This window comes from Varroa jacobsoni, unplaced genomic scaffold (assembly GCF_002532875.2).
Source record: "Varroa jacobsoni isolate VJ856 unplaced genomic scaffold, vjacob_1.0 scaffold_822, whole genome shotgun sequence".
NCBI lineage: Eukaryota > Metazoa > Arthropoda > Arachnida > Mesostigmata > Varroidae > Varroa > Varroa jacobsoni.
In genome coordinates, this window is record NW_019213724.1 from 118120 (window position 1) to 137796 (window position 19677).

Sequence of the window (19677 nt, forward strand, 5' to 3'; positions counted from 1 at the left end):
AGCATCTGAAGGTGCAAGTTTGCAAAAGAGAACATTTTCAGATTCAACTTAATGCACTTTAATTCCAGCACACATAAAAGGAAAATTAACTTGTTTTTATATTACAAGAAATTTGTTTGTCTTGACTTTATTAGAGAAAGGCGGTTCATTATGTAAAAAAGTCATACCTATACACGTTTACCTTTAACACAATATTATTTTGCATATGTTTTTATCATTACGCGAATTCACACGCTATAATGACTTTTTACAAGTCAATGTTTTTATCTGCTTCTGCTATAACAGTGGCCTTCTGTAAGATATCAATAAGAAGGGCTGTATGTCAAGGATGGATCTTTGTGTTTTCGATTTGTATCTTTAGCGGCACTGGCCCATCGTAACTGTCAATTGACCTGGCCTATCAGATATGCCACTAGTGCCTTAGCTAGAGATCCTCTATTGTAACGGTCCTAAAATTGACTTCGTTCGCGAAGGAATTACGCTTTGAAAAACCAGTTGAACGTGTCTTCTGATGAAAGCTTTTCGTTAGTTTAGGATTCATTTAAGGCCCATAATGTACGTTAATACCGTAATTTAATCAATACATTTAGCCACTTTCTATCTAAGAGCAATATGTTTAGACAGCAATAACAAGGAACAAGTAGAGCTTTTCCTGAATCAGACAATTTATATTTTGATTTTTTGTGTAATAAACGAACACCTTTTTTCTAATGGAGAAACATTTGAGCAATGTCTCTTAGGCTAGCGCAACCCATTTTCTTTACCTTGGCCAAAGTTAATCGACGACAAAACCTATTCTTGGAAAAGGTGTGTCGTGTCACTTCATAATATAAGCCACTTCATTATGCGCTTAGAAAAGGCTCAATCTATATTCGTCTTCGACCCATAATTGGTTCATAGACCCATATTGGTCATATGGAACGTCTCGTCAAGCTAAAATGGGGTAAAGCAACATATGAATACCCTAGTTATGGATTAGAACGCTCTCAGATATGCTGTTTCCGTTACAGCGCAGATGTTTCCTTACACATACGCCTTCTAGCGCAGCTCACACGCCCTTCGCAACACTATTTTTAAAGTATCAAGGCATAAATACAGACAGTTATCCGTCGAAAATAAGCATCAGGAAAAACAGCAAAGCACGATTGTAGAGCATCGTCTGCTCAATTTTGAGTTCAGTGCAACATAGATGCGGCAATTTCCGGGCCCGCTCGAGGTATTTGTTTTTTTCTTATCGCCCGTATCTGCGCGTGAGTGGCTTGCCTCTCGATACGTGAGCTTTGTTTATGTTAATGTCTATAACACGTTACAAACGGCGCACATTTGTCTGCATGTGGGGTCTCTAGATTTTCGCATCGGCTGAAACGAAGTACGATTAATCGTGCTCGTCTGGACTGGATTGTGCAGTGAGAATGTTTTGCTAATTTACGCTTAACCTAATCCGTCATGGGGAGATGAACAAGGGGCATACTGTCGGCGTAATGCACAAAGGGTAATAGTGCTATGATTCCCGTAACGGGCAGCATCTTCTATACTGACACAGACAAATAGATTGTAACGATAGCTCGTACGTTAAACTTCGGATTATATAGTGATGTCGTCGAGGGGAGGTTTGTATAGCTGCATTGTAATCCCTGCATAGGTCTCTCTGTAAGCTTTATTCTAGTCATAGTTGAAGTTGTTCTTTTATTAGAGGGCTTGAAGGTTTCTTCTGTTGTCATCTATTGCTCGCAGACACGGCTGACGTACGTTAATCCTTGTGATGTAAAATCGAGTTTTTAATTATTATTGTAACTAAATTATAATCTTAGATATAGATTATAATAATAATTGAGTAGAGTCATATCAATTATAGTTAACCAATGCTATCTAATTAGAGATAATAAGTAAAAGCTTTAGATGGGAGAATATCTTTCCTCCCGTGGTCGGTGAAAAAAAATCACAAACCTGCTAGTTTGGAAGATTTAAATGGTAATAAAAAACGTATTTTGTTATGTCATTGTATTATAGAATGATTTCGTAAAGAATGTTTGTGACGAGAGTGCACAATCAGCTTCGTATTTGGTTATTGCAGCGGTCGCGGTAACTCTCGCTTACCGCAATAGGTGACTATAATGGCACCCTTTACATTGTTGCTTTTCATCTGCCATAGAAACAAATGACTTCGATGTCTGACAAAGAAAGATAGCTACGTTTCATACCTAATCTATTTTAATACAATAGCCTATGAAGAGGACCGTTGTCTATTCCATGAGCGGATGCTTGAAATGTCACATAAACGGGTTTTTCTTACTACAACCTAGGATCTGCTGTAGAACAAACAGTTACTTAATTCTATTAAACGAAGCATGCATGGCGATGCGCGCATGTTCTTCACTGCATAAACGGCGCTGGCCGTCTACGCAATTGCTTAGCGTAGTGAAACTATCAATTGTTTCCATGGAACTCTTTTTTTTCCCTCATACGATCCTCAAATTCTAATATGAACATCGAAGATACAGATCCTTCGTTCAAAACCTTCGTTTCTTTCAAGGAGAGACGAAGTAAAGCCAGGCTGAACTCAAACAGAATATGAGGTTATCAATTCCGTTAATCAAAGCACGTCTCGTCACTTTGGGTTTAATGTTTCTGCTTCTCTTCAGCTTTTCTTCACATTTTCACTATGTCAACTTTTTCTATGATCTACGGCTCATCCTAGCTTTCCAACGTCCGACGAATTTCACGTGTCCTTATTTGTAAGAGCGTATATGTATTTAGCGGCAGTACTAAACGTATAATCTGCAGACCTATACAGCGTAAAGTGTCTAGATTTCTACAGCCGTACTAAATATCAAACACAACCAGCAAAATTATAAAATAGCAAAAAGACCGGTCAGGAGAGAGACTGGCACTGAGTATGACTTAGATACGCTGAACTTGCTCGCGCATGGGTCGATTCAGAGACGTACACAAACATATAGACCATATCTATAAATACACGCAACAGTATGGCAATTGTGGCGCTGGTGGGAATATTTCTTAAATCATTTGTCTTAGACAAAGCACTTAAATGACAACGCGTCACATTTGTTATTTAAGCTTAATGGATTGGCCTTACGCGGTTCGATGTCGCCAGCCAGGGCCATGTACGTACGCCGACATTGACACGCAATGGCAGCCTTGAACTGTGCTAAAGCCTGTGCTTGCCGCTGTCATCCTGGCTAGCGACAACGAAACCCCCAATGGACCGGAGCATTAGCAAGATATGCGTATGAAATTGTCGCAAATTGTAGGCAACAGTTCGTTTTCCCTCAGTTGCCGCTATTAACAATTTCAGTGAAAGAAAAGGAAATAAGTTTTTCAACAGCGACAACCTGTGATAAATATCTGTAAGTGGACATTTCGATGGTAAAACGCGTTTCAGATATCGCTTTGATTCTAAAGTTAGAGCGATAGCAAAGTCGGCTCTCACCTATTTCGACGTATAGGCTTATGGGCACGGTTCGGGCGTATAGTAGACTGAGTCGAGAAGTTGTTTGACTTTTTGTTGCTATATTTCAGGTACGGGATATTTCGGCCTATGGAAGTACTGTCAGTTGATTCAGGATGGCCAGGGTATAACTTGCGCGGGGACGTTGTCGGACTTCACACAGATTCCATCGATGGCGTTCCGTATGGCCACGGTCCTGGTTGGTTTGTCGGTGGCCTTGAGTATTGTCTCCATTGTCACTATGCCTATGTTTTGCTTCGTTAATACGTCAACCACCTTCCACATCTGTGGATGGCTCCAAGCTTTGTCAGGTCGGTACTTGGAAAAATGGCTTACTAATTTGCTGTTGATATGTCCTATCGAGTCCGCTAAAACTAGCAGGAAACATTAGGAATCTAGTAACACCTTGACCCGTCTGGCTGTTATTCAAATAAGCAAATTATAGAAATAATTTCGTATACGAACGCGTGACTCGTTATGTTATTTTACGTGTTAGCGAATACCCAGACATGTAATTAGCTAATTGAAAAGTAAACAATGTTGGGTACGATTCCTATTACACATTAGAGCTTATAAGCTAAAATATAGAACGGAGAACTAAGCTCTTTTGTTTGGTATATAAACTAACTACTATGCTAAGGTAGGCTTGCTTATAACAATTCTCAGGAATGACTCTCCTCGGCGGATGTTTGATCTACCCGATCGGTTGGAATATTTCGATTGTGCAAGATGTATGTGGACCTCTCGCTGGAGAGTATTCTCAGGGCAACTGTGCCGTCAGGTAAATTGCAGAATTCCGATGCATAGTAGGCTGAAATTCAAAGCCAATGTGGATAAAAACGACCTTGTTTGGCCTCACCGTGCTGTTCCTTTCATAGCCTCGAAACAATCGTCACGCGATTAGGTTACGGTACCGCCAGTACACATCGTTCCATAAAACCTTACCTTCATTGACTTTTACGCAGGTGGGCGTTCGTGTTGGCGGGCATTGGAGTGGCGGATTCTGTCGTGCTCTCCATCCTTGCTTTTGTCCTGGGCAGCTACTATGTTAGGATGCTGCCTAAAAACTACCTCAACTCGAAGGGTAACCTATTTGAGAGAATGTATAACACATCCACTTCAACAGCAACAAGAATTACAACAGCGGCCAAAGCCACAGGAACAAATAGCAAAAGCAACACCCCATCTTAACAAATCAGACCCACATTATGCCACAATTAGTTTTTCTGTGTTTACGAGCTATTATTGATTCAATCGCATGTAAATACTTGTAGATGTTCCCCTTACAAAACACATGCTTGTCAGTCCGAACAATAAGGTTCACAACACAGTAGCAATAATATAGTACCAGTAGCAATAATATAGTGAAACCAAGCAGCTCTGGTAAGTCAAACAAGTCGTAGACAGGGGGCAATGGTCGCTGGCGCATTTGTGATGGAAGAGCTTTTTCTCTGTGAGAACTCTATACGTATTTCTTGCACGTCAGCCGGTGAGCGCTGCATGCTAATATGGAGCACCCATTTTTCTAATGATGATAATGCTGTTTGGTGAACGAAACTGAAAGTCATATATTTCAATACGATGATTGGAAACCATTCAGGAAAAGTAAACATGCACTAGATAGTACGGGATGACCTAACCTCGTATCAAGAGCTTGTTAGCATTCACACTACCAATAATTGTGCAGACACCTAGTGTTTTAACGTTTGAAACAGTTAGATCAATCGGAGACATTGTATCGCATCATCTAAAAGAGTAATTTAGATTTATATACATGTAGGTCTAAAAAGTGGGTTGTTGGGAACGCAAGTCATCCCCCCCTCCCATGTTCTCGGAATGGGCATTGTGCCTATATGGTTATGGAGGTCCGGTTCAATGTAAAGACCCAATCCAGGACGCAACCAGTAGTTATGACTGAGAGCACAGGATGTTTTCATTTTATCTCGGTAAAGCCGTACTAGATATACGATACAGCGCTTGCTAATCACGCACAAAACCCGACTAGGCCCTTAGAAACATATAATGCAACCTTTTACTCATCGCCTTAGAAATAAAACATGTACGACTCTATCACTCCGTATCCGTCACTGTCAAGTAAATTATATACCTAACATCTACTTGAAAAACAACCAGGAATTATGAGCGAGTATCATGTGGTGACGTTTTACATTGGCTGGTACCATGCCCTGTCTTTCGGGCTATTCGACCCATCGAAAAATTCAAAGTTCGCGGTTATTTACTCAAGTATGTAATTAAAAGCGTGGCACCGCTGTCAGCGTATCTAGTTACTGCCATCGTAGATACGTTCAACTTCGATAATATAAAGCTTTTAAGAACATCACTGCTCAAATTATCACGCGTCTTCACCCACTATAATTTAATGCTTATCACGATTGGAGTTACGCCTATATTACCCGCTTGTATAAACGTGCGCCTATAACACTGACTTCACATATATCGTTACCTAGCGCGAATTTCGAATAGGAGCAACTGTTGAAGTCTGCCGTTTATGGGCGCAGTACTACTGTCGTTAAAATTTCTTCAATAAACGATTTCCGTCAAAATAGAATGTTTCCTAGTATATGAGCACATTATAATCGATGGTGAACAAAGGTCTTCTTGTTGTTTGTTGTGTCAGGTACGAGGACAGATTCGAATACACCGTAGGCTTTGCACAATTGTGATGTTACTAGTTGTTATTATCGTCTAGATCGACTGCTAATAATCGGTGCACGACAACATTACAAGGAAGATGGTCTGGACGATAAATGAGATAATAACAGTAAGAGCGATGCGTCTTCCTCACGCAGCATTCGTGCTTAACCGGAACGCTGCTTCTGCACGTCACGCAGACATACCTACTTGTGTAAATGAAATGCTGAATCGTCTACGTCACTGTTTATTCGATCTTCATTTCTCGTAGTTGCAGACTAATTAATAGCTTCAGTGACCTGACAATTTATGATCAAATGTTAGCTGGCCAAAAGCGTACCACGGTCTGACGAAAACAAAACCAGTGCGTTTATTATCGGTCACTAGACCATGACGACCACTTAAAAAGTCCATGTTCACTCAAGCTGTATAAGTAAATAACCTTCACGTTTTACCAGCGCCGGATAAAAGGGCTTTATCTTGTGGCATAACTCAGTGAATATCTGAAGGGGCTCACGTGCTTTGCTTCCTTCAGTAGCTCTCTTCGGCAACCGGCTGATATGTGGTATTTGCAAGCAATGCACGTTCCGCCAGCTTATAACACCCTTTCTCTAACCCACTAATACATACGTATTTATCTAAAAAGACGGTGTCGGTCATTAAGCACAGTATAAATCCATCGCTTCCAACGCACCGACTCCGGATCATCAGCGTACCTACTACAAATAGACTATTAAAGTTTTCAGAGAACCTAACGCGGTGAGATCTGCAGTTCGTTCTTCAGCACTAGAGAACACAATCACCGGCTTTCATCACGAGCTCTATGTATCATACAGATATATCATAAGAACAGTATCATTAAGTATATTCGTTAAGGACATCTTGGTGAAATCTTCTAGAGGTCGTACACACGTTTAGTCTACTACTAGTGACATTGGCTATAAAGGATGATACGTAATATAACAGTTCATTGGATATGTTATAAAATCTTAGTTCTTTTCATTTATTGCTAAAACACAGTCTTGCCTATGCGTTATCAACAAAACACGCAAGCATCTAGTAGTTTGTGACCTAGCGTTCAGAAATCGTTTATTCAAACGTTACGTGTACTAGCACTCATACGATTATTATGAGGATCATGATTGCTTTATCTGATCTAACCTTTTTCTATCGTACGGACCGCCACAGTGGTTTCGTTAAATGACTTAAATTTTCTCTCCGAATTTCAGTTCCCAGCGAAAAAATGAGCCGGTCCGGTTCCGTTGTTCCTGAGGGTTACGCACCGTCCCATTATTCACACGGCTATGGCTTTTAGATATCCGATCTGCGGTTATAAATGAAATTGAAGATCAATACATCACTGCCCCGTATCATACTAGACTTTTGTCAGACACCCCCAACAACAACAACAACAACAACAACAAAAGAGAGCTCAAAGACAATCGTACTTCTCGTGATCCGCCCTCGTGCCGACTTTTCATAGATGACACTGGAAATCAGTTGAACTCTGGTGTGCACTGACGTATCAGCGTAGGCGATAGATGCTGGTAACTTTGGTGAGGTCGCCGATCGAGCAGAGGATCGTGTTTACGTTCGCCTGGCCCGAAGGACTGTCGATTAAAAGCTTCGGTAGCATGAGCGATGCCGTTTTATACGCTGTAGATTCTTCACCGTCTTTCCAACAGCGATTGAACTTTTACCGTAGATTCGTTATAGAGATGGGCGTATTAAGTCCAGATGAAACTTGTCACCTACTGTTTAATCACATTGGTCATATAGCGATAACGAATATAAGGTTGAATCTAGGAGGTCGGGCTGAGTGTTCATATTTAGATATACAATCGACTGTACGCAATTCATCATTTCAAAGCAGAGGTATCATTTATTGTGTAGAACGACGTTCACCTATCGATTGGAAGGTTGGCTAAGTGTTCTTTATCGTCGATTATAAGATAGCCTGACCTAGCTCCCCGAAATAGACACACACGTTCATTCATCCAGAAGACTTTGTTTAATGCTCAAAGCCCCTATTAGGCCCCTGTCGGATTTATAATAATCACTTATCATAATGTCACAAGACTGCTTTGTTATGTTACTATGTTAAACATTAGATTGTTTTTGCGCCCTAACAAATGATATTGTCAACCTTTTTTTTTTTGTATGCTTCTTGTTCGAATAGGACAGCAAGGAATTAACCCTGCGGGTACCGCAGTGGCGCTTTTCGGAGCTGTGTCTAATACGAAGGTGTCGTTCCCTGATCAGTCTTTGATAAGCGTTTGCAAAAACAAATGAAGTTCTAGAAACGCGTATACGAACTTGATTGTCGTTATGATTTGCAAAATAGTTTTTTTGACAATTCAGATTTTCCTCTAAAATTGTTTGAAATAATTGAGATCGTGACTGTGAGCAAATGGGAGAGAATGCACTAGAGAAAAAGGCGGAAAAAAAAAAAGAAAATCGTTTGATCGTGCATGAATGAACGAATACATGACGTCCTCTTTTTGTGATCGCATAATTTGAGGATAGCGTTGAACGTTTTCTGAAGTAGCCATAGGGTATATTGAAGTCGCAGGTCACTCTAAGCCCCTTCGCCACTTTTACCATCCTCCAACTGGCGGATTTGGCGCTTTAAAGATACCCCAAAAGACATACCCATAGATACACACCATTACCTTAATACTGTTTCGCGCTTTTCAAAGATTCGCTTGACTCAACTGTTTGAACGACAAACAAGTAAATTATAGCGACCTTGTTATGGGTACCCAACAGTAACCGACTGTGTTTGACCTTGATTATTGGGAGATTAGCTGCAAGAAAACAGAGACAGGGTAACCGCCTAAATAAGATATATGGCGAAGGGTGCTATGAGCCTGTTAAGTGAAATATACAACCACTAACTGAATGTGGATATACGACGAGGTATAAACGAATATGTCGCTAGATGAAGAAATACATAAAAAAACAAAAAGAAAAACATACCATATGTATTTCACCATCTAACCAAAAAGAAACCGACCATATATTGAGTACTTGTCCATGGGTCCAATATCATGTACATAGATACCTGCTGTTATTTATGCTGATGAGATGACAAGCGATGCGGATACTGATATAAATGACGAAGAAACCCAAGGTGATATACAATGGACGATGCTAAAATGAATGAGAGTTGAATAAATAATATCAAATAAATGTTGAACATATCAACTAATTACACTGGCAGTGTTATTATTTGATGCTTAGATAGAAACTATATATATATACACACACACACACCACACACATATATGAAGGGGCATCAACAAGAGTGGACCCAACGTGGTGATTCAGATAAAACTCGATCGCTTGTTCGCTGATTATATTATGAATGTTTATACAGGGTGCAGCCCCTTAATTGGGGCTTTTGCTATGCGTTGTTTTGAAGACCGCACCTAAACAAGGACATACGTCTTAACGTAATTTCAGTATACGTGCTAAAAATGTCGTTCCTAATAGTCGCAATTATAGCCCTGCAATTTCAATTCGGAACCTAAACCACTCATTCCCTCTTCACCGATAGTCAAGCGATATTAATAGATTTCTTTAAACTTGTCCGAAATTTTGCCTAAATACGCTAGCGGAATTGAATTTTGGGCTGATCGCAGGTTAAAAGTGCCAAAAAATGGAAAGAAAAAGGCGCAAAGATATTGATAGAACTAACCGTTAGAGCCTGTTTGGTCGACTCAATTGACAACGGAAAATTTCATATCTGAAGCGGCCGTCAATTTCTTAGTCTAAAATGACCTTTTCAGTCATTTTTGACTTTTTTGTATATAAATTTTACTGAAAATCTTCCGGTTTGTGTTAATTTTTTTTTTTTTAATTTTTTAGTAGCCCCACAAAAACTGGAAAAAGCGTATAGTTTTAATTTTAGGAAAAAAAAAAAATTGAATTTTGAGTCCTAATAAGATTTCGTTGAGCATAAAGAAATTGGATAAGAGTTCATATTTGCTCAAATTCTGAAAGTGCCATATTGTTTTTACGATAACAAATTTAGTGTTTTGTTCTAGTGGCAAAGATAACGGGCGACGACATGCCTGTTGCGATAGACAATCCACCAAATTCTGTCCCACCTTAAGCATCGTACTTCGTATTACTACGTAACTTTAGTACGATACAGAAAATTATGTTTCGTTTGTGGATAAGTACTTATAGCGCTACTTAACTTCGGGAAGCTGCGCTTTCAAGATTCAATATGCTAAGGAAAGCGAGAATTGTCTTGACACAATTGTCCAAGAAGTCTCTCTATAATTAGATATATGAAGGAAACTTAAGCGACATTTAAAGCCGTAGAACATTGTAAACATAACAGCCTACTCAGACTGAACAAAATCTGGTGTAAAATAGAGCGAACGCTATTTACGTTTCTGTTGCTATCTATAAAAATTTCACCAGGACTCCATGTCATATTCGAACTTTTTTTGGTTGGAAGGTCCTTCTTGTTTATCGTATAAGATTGCGATAATGTTTATTTTCTTTTTATTTATAAAGTGGGCACGCCGGCTTTTGTGTACCAAATGCTAAATATTCATGATTGATGCTCACTCAGACATTTTCTGAAGTCGTTTCGACGCTTAACCAATACCGTTACGTAATCGAACGTATAGACGATCAAATTCGAGTCATCTGGGTATATCACTGCTGCAATGAAGTCCATTCCGTTCAGGCAGAACCTGGTTTGGAAGTTACAAATAAGAACGGACCGGCCACGCGCTGTGGGATAGAGGCAAGGGGAGGATGTTATGCAGTGCTTATGATACGCGAATTATCTGAGAAAAAATGGCAGAGAACAGGGTCTACAAATCTGTGCCTGCTCTGTTAATTAGAATAAGCAACTCTATATTTTAACAGTATCCAATTTTAGGCAATCAGCATGTATTATACGAGATAATTATTTATTAATAATAGCTTAAAATAATAAAAAAGTGTGTAAACGAGCAGCACGCTCGGGAAGCTTACAACGCTCACATACGACCTTTGGTGACAAGTGAACATGAAGAGCACTTGGCTTGATGAACGATTCGATTAGGGTAACTTGATTATACTCTTGAACTTTTCATTTGAAACCAGCATTGCGCTACTTCAACGGTGATTCGAACTTCATTTAGAAAACTCCGATAGACGCTTCATTAACAAATCTCAAATATACACTTACGTATGCTGGACTATAGAGAGATAACAGGTTTGCAAATTGGAATGAGGGTTGGATTAATGAATTTGTTATACTTCTTTGTCGCAATATGTCTTAGAAAAACTCGAATAGGGCCTGATGCGCTACCAATAAATCATAAGCCTTTCGTAACGTAATCTTTCATGCTATACTAGAAAGTTGAATCAACAAAATACATTAAGTAATGTTTTTATTTTTCAAATATTACTTCCTGAAGCACAGACGGAACATCTACTAGCAGAGAATAAATTTCCACCGTCTTTCTATAGCATTAGCACTCACTTATAAACAATTAACGTTAAGGTGGTCCACAAGTGAAAACAAGCCGTACCTTTCTCTATTGGCTCTAATTTGTTCCGCTATATGTTCATCTGCTATACATAGCCGCTATCTATCTTCCATTTTCGGTTGCTCTCCACCCATCAAGCAGCATTGTCTGATCGTATTCGCTGCTGAGAAACGATAGTAAATTACAATAATCATATAATTGTCCAAAAAAAATCATTCACTGAAGCTTACCCGCGTCAATAATCCGTCACGCTAAACTAGCGGGCTCCCTTATCATCTTTTTAGAACATCGTAGCTAGCAACAGTGCTTATGCTACCAGAACGTCTGAAATCTAAACCGCAATCCGCTAGACCGCTTCATTGAATGTCGGGCGACTTACGTCGACAAACGGCCGCTAATCTTGCTTTGTTCAACTAAATCCTGATGAATAACGCGCAGTCTTAAGACAAACAATAACAACAAACATCTTAAATGGGCCGAATACGTGTCGCACTGATTGCCAACGTTGCAGCTTTTGCTACTAAGAGATAACTACTGCTGCGACTGGACAGTGTCGGTATTTTTACCGCCTCTACAGAAAAACAGCCCCTGTTAAGCCTCGACTGGAAAGCTACGGCGTTAGGTCTCGTATTGCCTGATCAATAATTTATGATACACGTGGATAGACGGACAAGATCTCCGGTGCAGCATGTGAGAGACGCGCGTTCTTTAGAGGGCGCAAAACTGTGGAACCAGCCTTGATTTAAGCGATTGAACATGTACACATGATGGATGCTGCTGTAGTCCGTAATGTCAAATCTGCGTAAACTGGAAGATCAGTATGGGAACGGGCTTCAACAAGGCGCAGTGTGTAACGTTTTTTCATGTGAGGCTACGTCTGCTAAACAGAGAGCGTGTTGAACGAAAAGATGACGATCGGTGTATGACGCTGTTTCCGAATGTATGACTCGACACGTGCATTTACTTTGCTATATAGCTACTTGTATTTCAAACTATAAGACAAATTGTACGTGTACAAATAGGCTAGTAAGGACATCGACCGAAATCGGCTTGGGTCACTTTTTGTCAAGTGCAGGTTTCTCTTGGGGCCTGCAGCTTCCGGACGACCAACTCAACAACTCTCCGCTAGTTAAGCTTGTCAGAAATAAACTGAGTACTGATAATCTTATCGCAGAGTCTCATTACTTCTAACGGCGGCAATGCTTAGCGATAACAATAGTTTTTTCGTACTGTCAGACGACAAGACAAGACCAGCCTACCTATTAAGCCAAGATCAACAACTGGAAGCACGACTAATAATTGCTCTCCAGGCTGTAAACTGAACAAATCACCAAAGCCCTTTTCGATGAATATATCCTCCAAGGTAAATACTTCTGATCGGTTAGCTTTGTTTACCGCTCCCACCAACAATTCTGATCCATGACCCGTTCCCCAGTTTCGACAACTTACTGTTAAAAATAGACGCTCAACTATTTTGAAGTTGATCAATCTATACTTGTCATTTTCCCCGTCTGCATTGGTGACGACAGGTGTCGTCGAATGTGTGGCTGCAGGTGTTTAAATATTGTTGCAGCTTCTGTATGTAGCTATTGTTTGCAGCAGCAGCAGCAGCAGCAGCAGCAGCAACAGCAGCAAAAATCACCGTCACCGGCACCGCGTCGTCGCTACAACTATTTCCAGCATTTTCATTGTTGTTCACTTCACAAAAGAAACTGGTACTTCTACTCCAGCAACAGGATACGTGTATGTAAATTGTCAAAATAGAAAGAAAATTTACAAACGGCAAATTATCGACAATTCTCGCTTGAGCGCTCGCCGTGGCTGCTCCTTGAACACACGTTGCCGGCCGAACGCAATGGTCGACACGGCCGTTTTGAAATGAATCCGAGCAACGGCTTCCCCGTCCTGTGGCCCGATTCCCTTTTATATGATAACTCTACATACAGTAGCATTTATGTTGTTCAGGCAGCATGAACGCTGCGTGTTCACGGGAGTCGCTTCTAGTGGATAATAACAGCCATCACGTCACCGGGACGACGGCGGCGACGACGACGACGATGGTGATCGCAAGAATCATAATAATTAAAGGCGGCGGGTAATAATGATAATAGTAAAATAATGATGGTAACAAATTGACGAACAAGCATACGTAAAAAAGGCTTGACAGGGGACACGGGCGTCAATAACTAGAAGATATATGGCAACGTTGCTGTTACGTTTAACACTGCTGGTTGTAGCATCTCAATCGCAACTGCTGCGCCAGCGGCAGTACAAGCAGGTGTCGAATGTGAGCGCGTATAGAAAAAAAAAAAAAAGGAGCAAGCGGGCTGCTCTATAGCTAAAGTCAGCCGGCAAAGACCAATAAACCAGCTATCGAATCAGTTCGCCGATCGCAAAATGACGAGTTCACGGTAATAATGCTAGCCAGTCGAATGGGGCTAAAACGGAAGAGGTCTCTAGTTAAGAAGGACTAGCCATTTATTGTAATGGCAGCTCGTATCGTTAGCGTTGCTACAGTTTCATCCGTCAAAGGAATATATACGGACAGTCCATTGTCTGCATGGCTGTCTGCCCTCAGTGGCTGAGCTGCGTCACGCGCCTATGGCAGACAAACAATTTCACCATGCCTACAACAGCCGCGGTAGCTAAATAGAATCAACAAGACAAACGCGCTGATCGCGGCGCGTACTTCGGATCGTACAATTGAAATTTGTCTATCTTGCAGTTTAAGCTGCCGCTGTGGGCCGACGCCATCGGCAGGATAAATGCTAGGCTGGGGTTGAAAGGATGAAAGGGAAGCTCGTTAACGAGTCATGCTGTGGTATCTACCCAGAAATAAGTCGCGATAGTGACCATTATTTTAACAAGAGGGACGGTACCCTATTGGAAATAAATGATAGAAGTCGTTATATGACACATTCTGTTATGACATCTATGAGCGGGTTCGAGTTAGCTGACGCTCATGTGTTCAGCACGGTCGACCAACTTATTAGCAGTCGTAAAAATTTGCTTTTCTATGAAAAATCTAGTAAAAAATCTAGATGACAAAAAAAAGGAACGCTGGCAGGTCGTTGCGCTCCTACCTCTATCTTTCGCCTTTGCTCAAATTTTCCGCGGATATTTCACCATTTGATAGCGATAGCCATCTTTATTTAGATCGATATCTGACCTGTATCGATTTGAGTTTATAATTCACAACTTTACAGAATTTTAAGCATTACAATTGAATGTGTTTAAAAGTTGATTGAGCCTTAATCAGCTTAACGTCAGGGGTGTAAGAACTTAAAAAGATGCTTTTCACCAATCCTAATTTTCTTAGCGAAAGAACGTACCGAAATATTTTGAGTATGGCTTGTTACTTCAAGCGTTTTTTTTTTTTTCTACTCGGTGACAATCAGCTTAGAATAGAAACGTTTATTGATTGGGTTTAGGGAACCGACTTGATTTTATGCACGATCTTAAGCTTTGTTCGGTGACATTCAATCCAGTGAACTGTGGATTGGTAAACTACCGCACTAGTCTTTCATGGAAATTCTCAATAAATATGATGCAGGAACACTAGTACGTGCGTAGTGTACGCTTCTTGGATTTTAGCTGCGGCCTCTTCCGGTTCAAAAGAGGTTGCAGTAAATTTCCACGAACAAACCGCTTCCGATGATTCTTCTGCGCTCATAGTAGCATTGTCACTACAGTTTCTGCTTCATTTGCTTAACGTTACGCACTTTTCGCTTAGCTACGTCGTCGCGAAGAGCCCTGCTACCCATTGCGGTGTACCAGTCGATAGTTGCCCAACAAGCGGCTGCTGCATGCATTAAACACCCACCGCAAAGGGACCTTTGTCGTCAAGTCTTCACCGTCGATGTAGTCAATCAGTTAGCATTGAAGTTATTGTCGATGATAGAAGTTACCGCCACCTTTTCCGCGAGAATAGGCACAACACAGCAAGTAGACAGTCGGCGAGCAGCGCTCGACGTACATCAACCCAGACGCCCAACTGAGCGCGCTAGCAATTCTAGCTAGATATGCGTCCGTGCTGGAGCGGACTCGCAAACAGGGAACGTTTTTCTTCGCCGATTTTGCGTCTTCACTTGTCGCTACGAATCTCTTTGCTTTGGAAAGTCGTTTTCCTACCGTCTCGCTTCAGTCCCCCTACCTTCGGCTGCCTGTTTCCAAACAGACATATGAAAAAACGCGTAAAACACGACGATGACAGCGGAATATGGAGACAAGCGAAGCTGCAGCGGTACCGGCCGTCGTTGCTAAAAGTAAACATCCGGTGGCCTAAAGGACTTTGTTATCTCGCAGGTGCCGCTGTTCGCTGCGCCAGCTCCTTGGCCGCTTGTTATTGTATTACTATTGCTGATATAATGAGCCTACTGCATATATATATAATGATGACTATGATGTTATGGTGGCGATTGTTGAGCATCGTGCGTCTGAATGCGTGTGCGCAGGCATGAAGCGCTGCAGATGATCGTCGACGGCTAAATCGATGACGACACAGGCGGCACAATCCAGGGATGAGCAATTCCTGTCTACAGCTTAGAATGGCCTCCGATTACTAGACTAAGCGGGACCATAGCGGAGGGAAAACGAAGAAGAGGCAGTACTACTAGTACAGGCGTGCTACCTTTATTGCCAAATCACATAGCCGGTAATGCACTGAGCAGTGGCGGAAGCGGCCACGGTTACGGTGGGGTTGTAGTAGCAGTAGCAAGTCTTTTTCTCATACCTTGCTCCCTTTCTCGCTGTCCCGCCAACTGGTGAGCAGCATCGAAAAATCACAGCCAAAGCGGTGCCACAAGCAGTAACTGACTAAACTAGCATCATCACTGAAAACTTCTATGAACATAACTCACTATCGTTACGTACGCCGACATCTATGAAGTCGACGACTATCATTACGCGGCAGCAGCAGCTGAAATAGCAGGGCTACGACGAACGTGAGGTGACAAGGGAACTAATAAAATAACTAATCAATAACAGTAATCGAACGATACAACCAGCATTGCCATCCACTATTTCCATTATGATATATAATACAGTAAAGCTGTCATCAAATGAACGTTGAATAACTCTTCGTTAGGCCTTAATGAGAGAACAGATGTAGGGTCGAAGAGCGCAAAAAACCATTGGAACAGCTCGTCAGAACGAATCACCTCGTGTGATAACTGACCGCCAACCTATGCCTGACTATGTAGTGCTACATTGCGTCCAAAGCGTTACGGACAAATTGCGTATATACAAATGATCCAACATTGTCTCGTACGCATTTGCTACGAGCAGCAAATGGAACCAGCTGTACGGTCAGAGATCATGTAGTTTCTTTCGATGGCGAAAAGCTATCAGAACTTCGATTTACTATAGAAAAAAAAGCCCAATTAGCGATTCGGAAGATGTGGGTCGTTTTTTGTCAACTATATCTACTTACAGTTTCCCATTTGTTTTAGAGTTGAAGGAATAGGCGTATTAGATCTGACACTGATGCTATTTGAGAATCGCAACGTAACGGAATCGCCTTTGCCGGCCAGGCTGTGGGCATTCTTCGTACCGGTTTTCAGCAGAGAGGAGAAACTTTCGACAGACATCCAATGCTTTTTTGCCTGTTTTGTTACTTTACCGCTATTGTTTCAACAGTGACAGTCGAACGACACGCGCCATTGTTTTCTCGATGTCTGAACGTGAAGGCACATTCTATGCTTCGGATCCTTTCAGCATCTTCGTTGTAGTTTTTATTTCAACGCCATTTCATCGTTTTTCTATTCTTTAAAGCTGAGGCATCGAGTTCGTAAATGACGCGCTGATATACTCATGCGGCTCAAGCGAAAAGTTCGACCATGCCCGTGCGTCATTCAAACGCGCTTGCAATAGCTCCCCTGTACATCCCTTCTCCTTAGTAGAAAGTGACCGGTCTTTTCTAGACAGACAATACTTAATAGCTGATAACGTTGCTGCAAGCTGCTGTTTAGGTGATATGATCATTTCAAGGTGTAATCCCCTGTTGGCCAGAGCGGTGACAAACAAGAGCGTCAAAACATATTTTATGGGTTGATAGGATCATATATTGCAGCCACATGGCTGTAGCATTGCCACTGTGGGAATAGTGCAATAGTCAGGGATGATGATTTCCTGGGAGAGAAAGGTTACTAGGGCTGAGGTTAAGGGAGGCAGCTTTGGCGCATGCATGCATGCTCTCCTATTCCATTAAGATCCGTAATAAAACTAGGAGGAAAGATATGACAAGAGTCTTCGCTTTAGAGCGGCGAATATATGTGAGACTGAGTCTCGTAATTTTGTAAAAATCAAGTTATATGTCATTACTAATATGTGCTAACTGCAAAGTTTCAACCAGATATTATGGCTCGTTGGTTGTCTTTATTCTACAGTAACAGGAGAACATGCCCCAATACCGTCCCGTTCGCAAACGTTCCAGCAGTCTTCAATGCAACATGAATCCTTTCTGGTAGTATTGACACACTCGAAGGCTACTGCACACTGATTTACACAAGTCCTAATCCACTCATAGATTTTCTATCTAACAGTCTGCTCCTTAGCGCCTCGTTCTGACAGAAAGGCTGGGTCTATATCGATATACACGCCTGCATGTTGCTTGCATACATATCGGTATAGTTTACTATGATACACAACGTGATCTTTACAGGCCACCGTTATCATTGCACTGAGAATCTCTCTCAATCCGTGTTCGTATGGATACTAATAGTGAACGAACTTGTGCATTTGTGACACGCAATTTGTACGAGATCTCCCTTTTCCCTCTTCTCTTCCAATGTAAGCTTCCATTGTGTGTTGTATTTGAACATGTTTCCGACGGGCTCGGACGTCCTCCCGCTAGATGCCGTCAATTAGTTTCTGTTATCCGCCGAAAACGATCGAAGGAGTTCGCCGGATGTACACGCCGTCATCATTTGTTCGAAGCTTTATCGATAGTTCCTCTTGTATCCTTTTAATCGGTCCTCGAACGTTATCTGAACTGTGCACGATCCAACGAATTGGGGTAAAGGTGCGCCATGATGTAAATGGCAGCACACGTGAACTATATATTTGGATCAATGTAGGGTCAGAAAGGAGCGGCTGCAGGACTTTCCTCCTAGGACTAGTACAGTATGCCCGATAGTGCATACAAGATGACCTGAGGGAGGATTCTTAATGATACGAAATGCACATCTCTTTAGCAACCATGTGGGGCGCAACCAAATTTATTTTTGTACTCTAATGTCGGTGACTATTTTTAAGCTCAAGATAAAATCAATGGCACATTTTGATCTACAAAATCTATTAAATCTGCGAAATTTAATGAAATAATAAATAAGAAATTTGTAAGCATTATCAGCTATGGCTATGTAGATTACGCTTTAAATACGCGTACTTAAAATATTTGTTAACGGAACACAAACTGAATAGCGTGCAGCAAAGGGCCGCCTCTTTCTATACATAGCGCATTCACTAGACCAAGACGCCTGTTACAAACATACAACTTGATACTTAAGCATATTTGTATTTTGGAGTTTTTAACACGCCGCTGAAAACCGCATCAGATGGCCTTTGAAATCATTAAAGAACTTTTTTTGGGTTGCACAACTGCCCAAGATGAAAATCTGACAGAATAAATGCTATCGATTTGCGGACTCTCTGATTCTGAGGATACATAAAACTGTGATGGGTGGATTATGCAACATACATGTTGAGTCAGTAGTTATTATAATACAATAGTAGTATGGTAAGTAGACGTAAGTTATCGTTACCTCGCAGAAACAACTAAACTACCGCAGTGGTTGCCCCTATATCGTGCGGGCAGAACCTCAAAACGATGAGTAGTCTTTTGCCATAAACAGTATCAATGTCATCATTGCTAAGAAATGATAATTTCAGGGTATCGATGTGTATATAATGTACCTGGAAGTATGCCCTAGCAACTCAACTTCACGTACATACGAACGTGCACAGAAATATAAATGACTGACGCAGATGATTCGCTGCCATTCCGGATATCTGTTAGCAGTTATCGTCGTCAAGGTCGTACGACAAAAACATCGTCCT

The 19677-nt window shown here is 41.3% G+C and overlaps 2 protein-coding genes and 1 long non-coding RNA gene across 19 annotated transcripts in view; 1 reads left to right on the plus strand and 2 right to left on the minus strand.

The window, feature by feature from the left end:
* LOC111264124 (LHFPL tetraspan subfamily member 3 protein) overlaps positions 1-9337 on the plus strand; it is a 60063-nt gene extending 50726 nt beyond the window's left edge. For all 3 annotated transcript variants that reach the window (XM_022839731.2, XM_022839729.2, XM_022839730.2), the window contains exons 3-6: positions 3541-3780; positions 4136-4250; positions 4435-4553; positions 7351-9337. In XM_022839731.2, coding sequence (XP_022695466.1) covers positions 3541-3780; positions 4136-4250; positions 4435-4553; positions 7351-7436 — 560 coding nt within the window. In that variant the 3' untranslated portion in view covers positions 7437-9337. The remainder of the gene's footprint in view (positions 1-3540; positions 3781-4135; positions 4251-4434; positions 4554-7350) is intronic.
* LOC111264125 (uncharacterized) overlaps positions 1-19677 on the minus strand; it is a 41507-nt gene that overhangs the window by 9466 nt on the left and 12364 nt on the right. The window contains exons 1-2 of one of the 15 annotated variants that reach the window (XM_022839733.2): positions 17051-17482; positions 10706-10873 (exon numbers count right to left, since the gene is read on the minus strand). The exons of 1 other annotated variant lie outside the window; for it this stretch is intronic. In XM_022839733.2, coding sequence (XP_022695468.1) covers positions 10706-10873; positions 17051-17207 — 325 coding nt within the window. In that variant the 5' untranslated portion in view covers positions 17208-17482. Of the gene's footprint in view, positions 1-3451; positions 3513-7081; positions 9275-10705; positions 10874-17050; positions 17483-19677 lie in introns of those variants that run through there. 13 more of the 15 variants (XR_015312573.1, XR_015312571.1, XR_015312566.1 and 10 more) reach the window with 13 other exon arrangements.
* Positions 7082-7688, minus strand: LOC147752987 (uncharacterized). The gene is made up of 2 exons (XR_015312575.1): positions 7570-7688; positions 7082-7445 (listed from the first exon to the last, which is right to left on the minus strand). It is a non-coding gene; the product is annotated as an uncharacterized LOC147752987 (long non-coding RNA).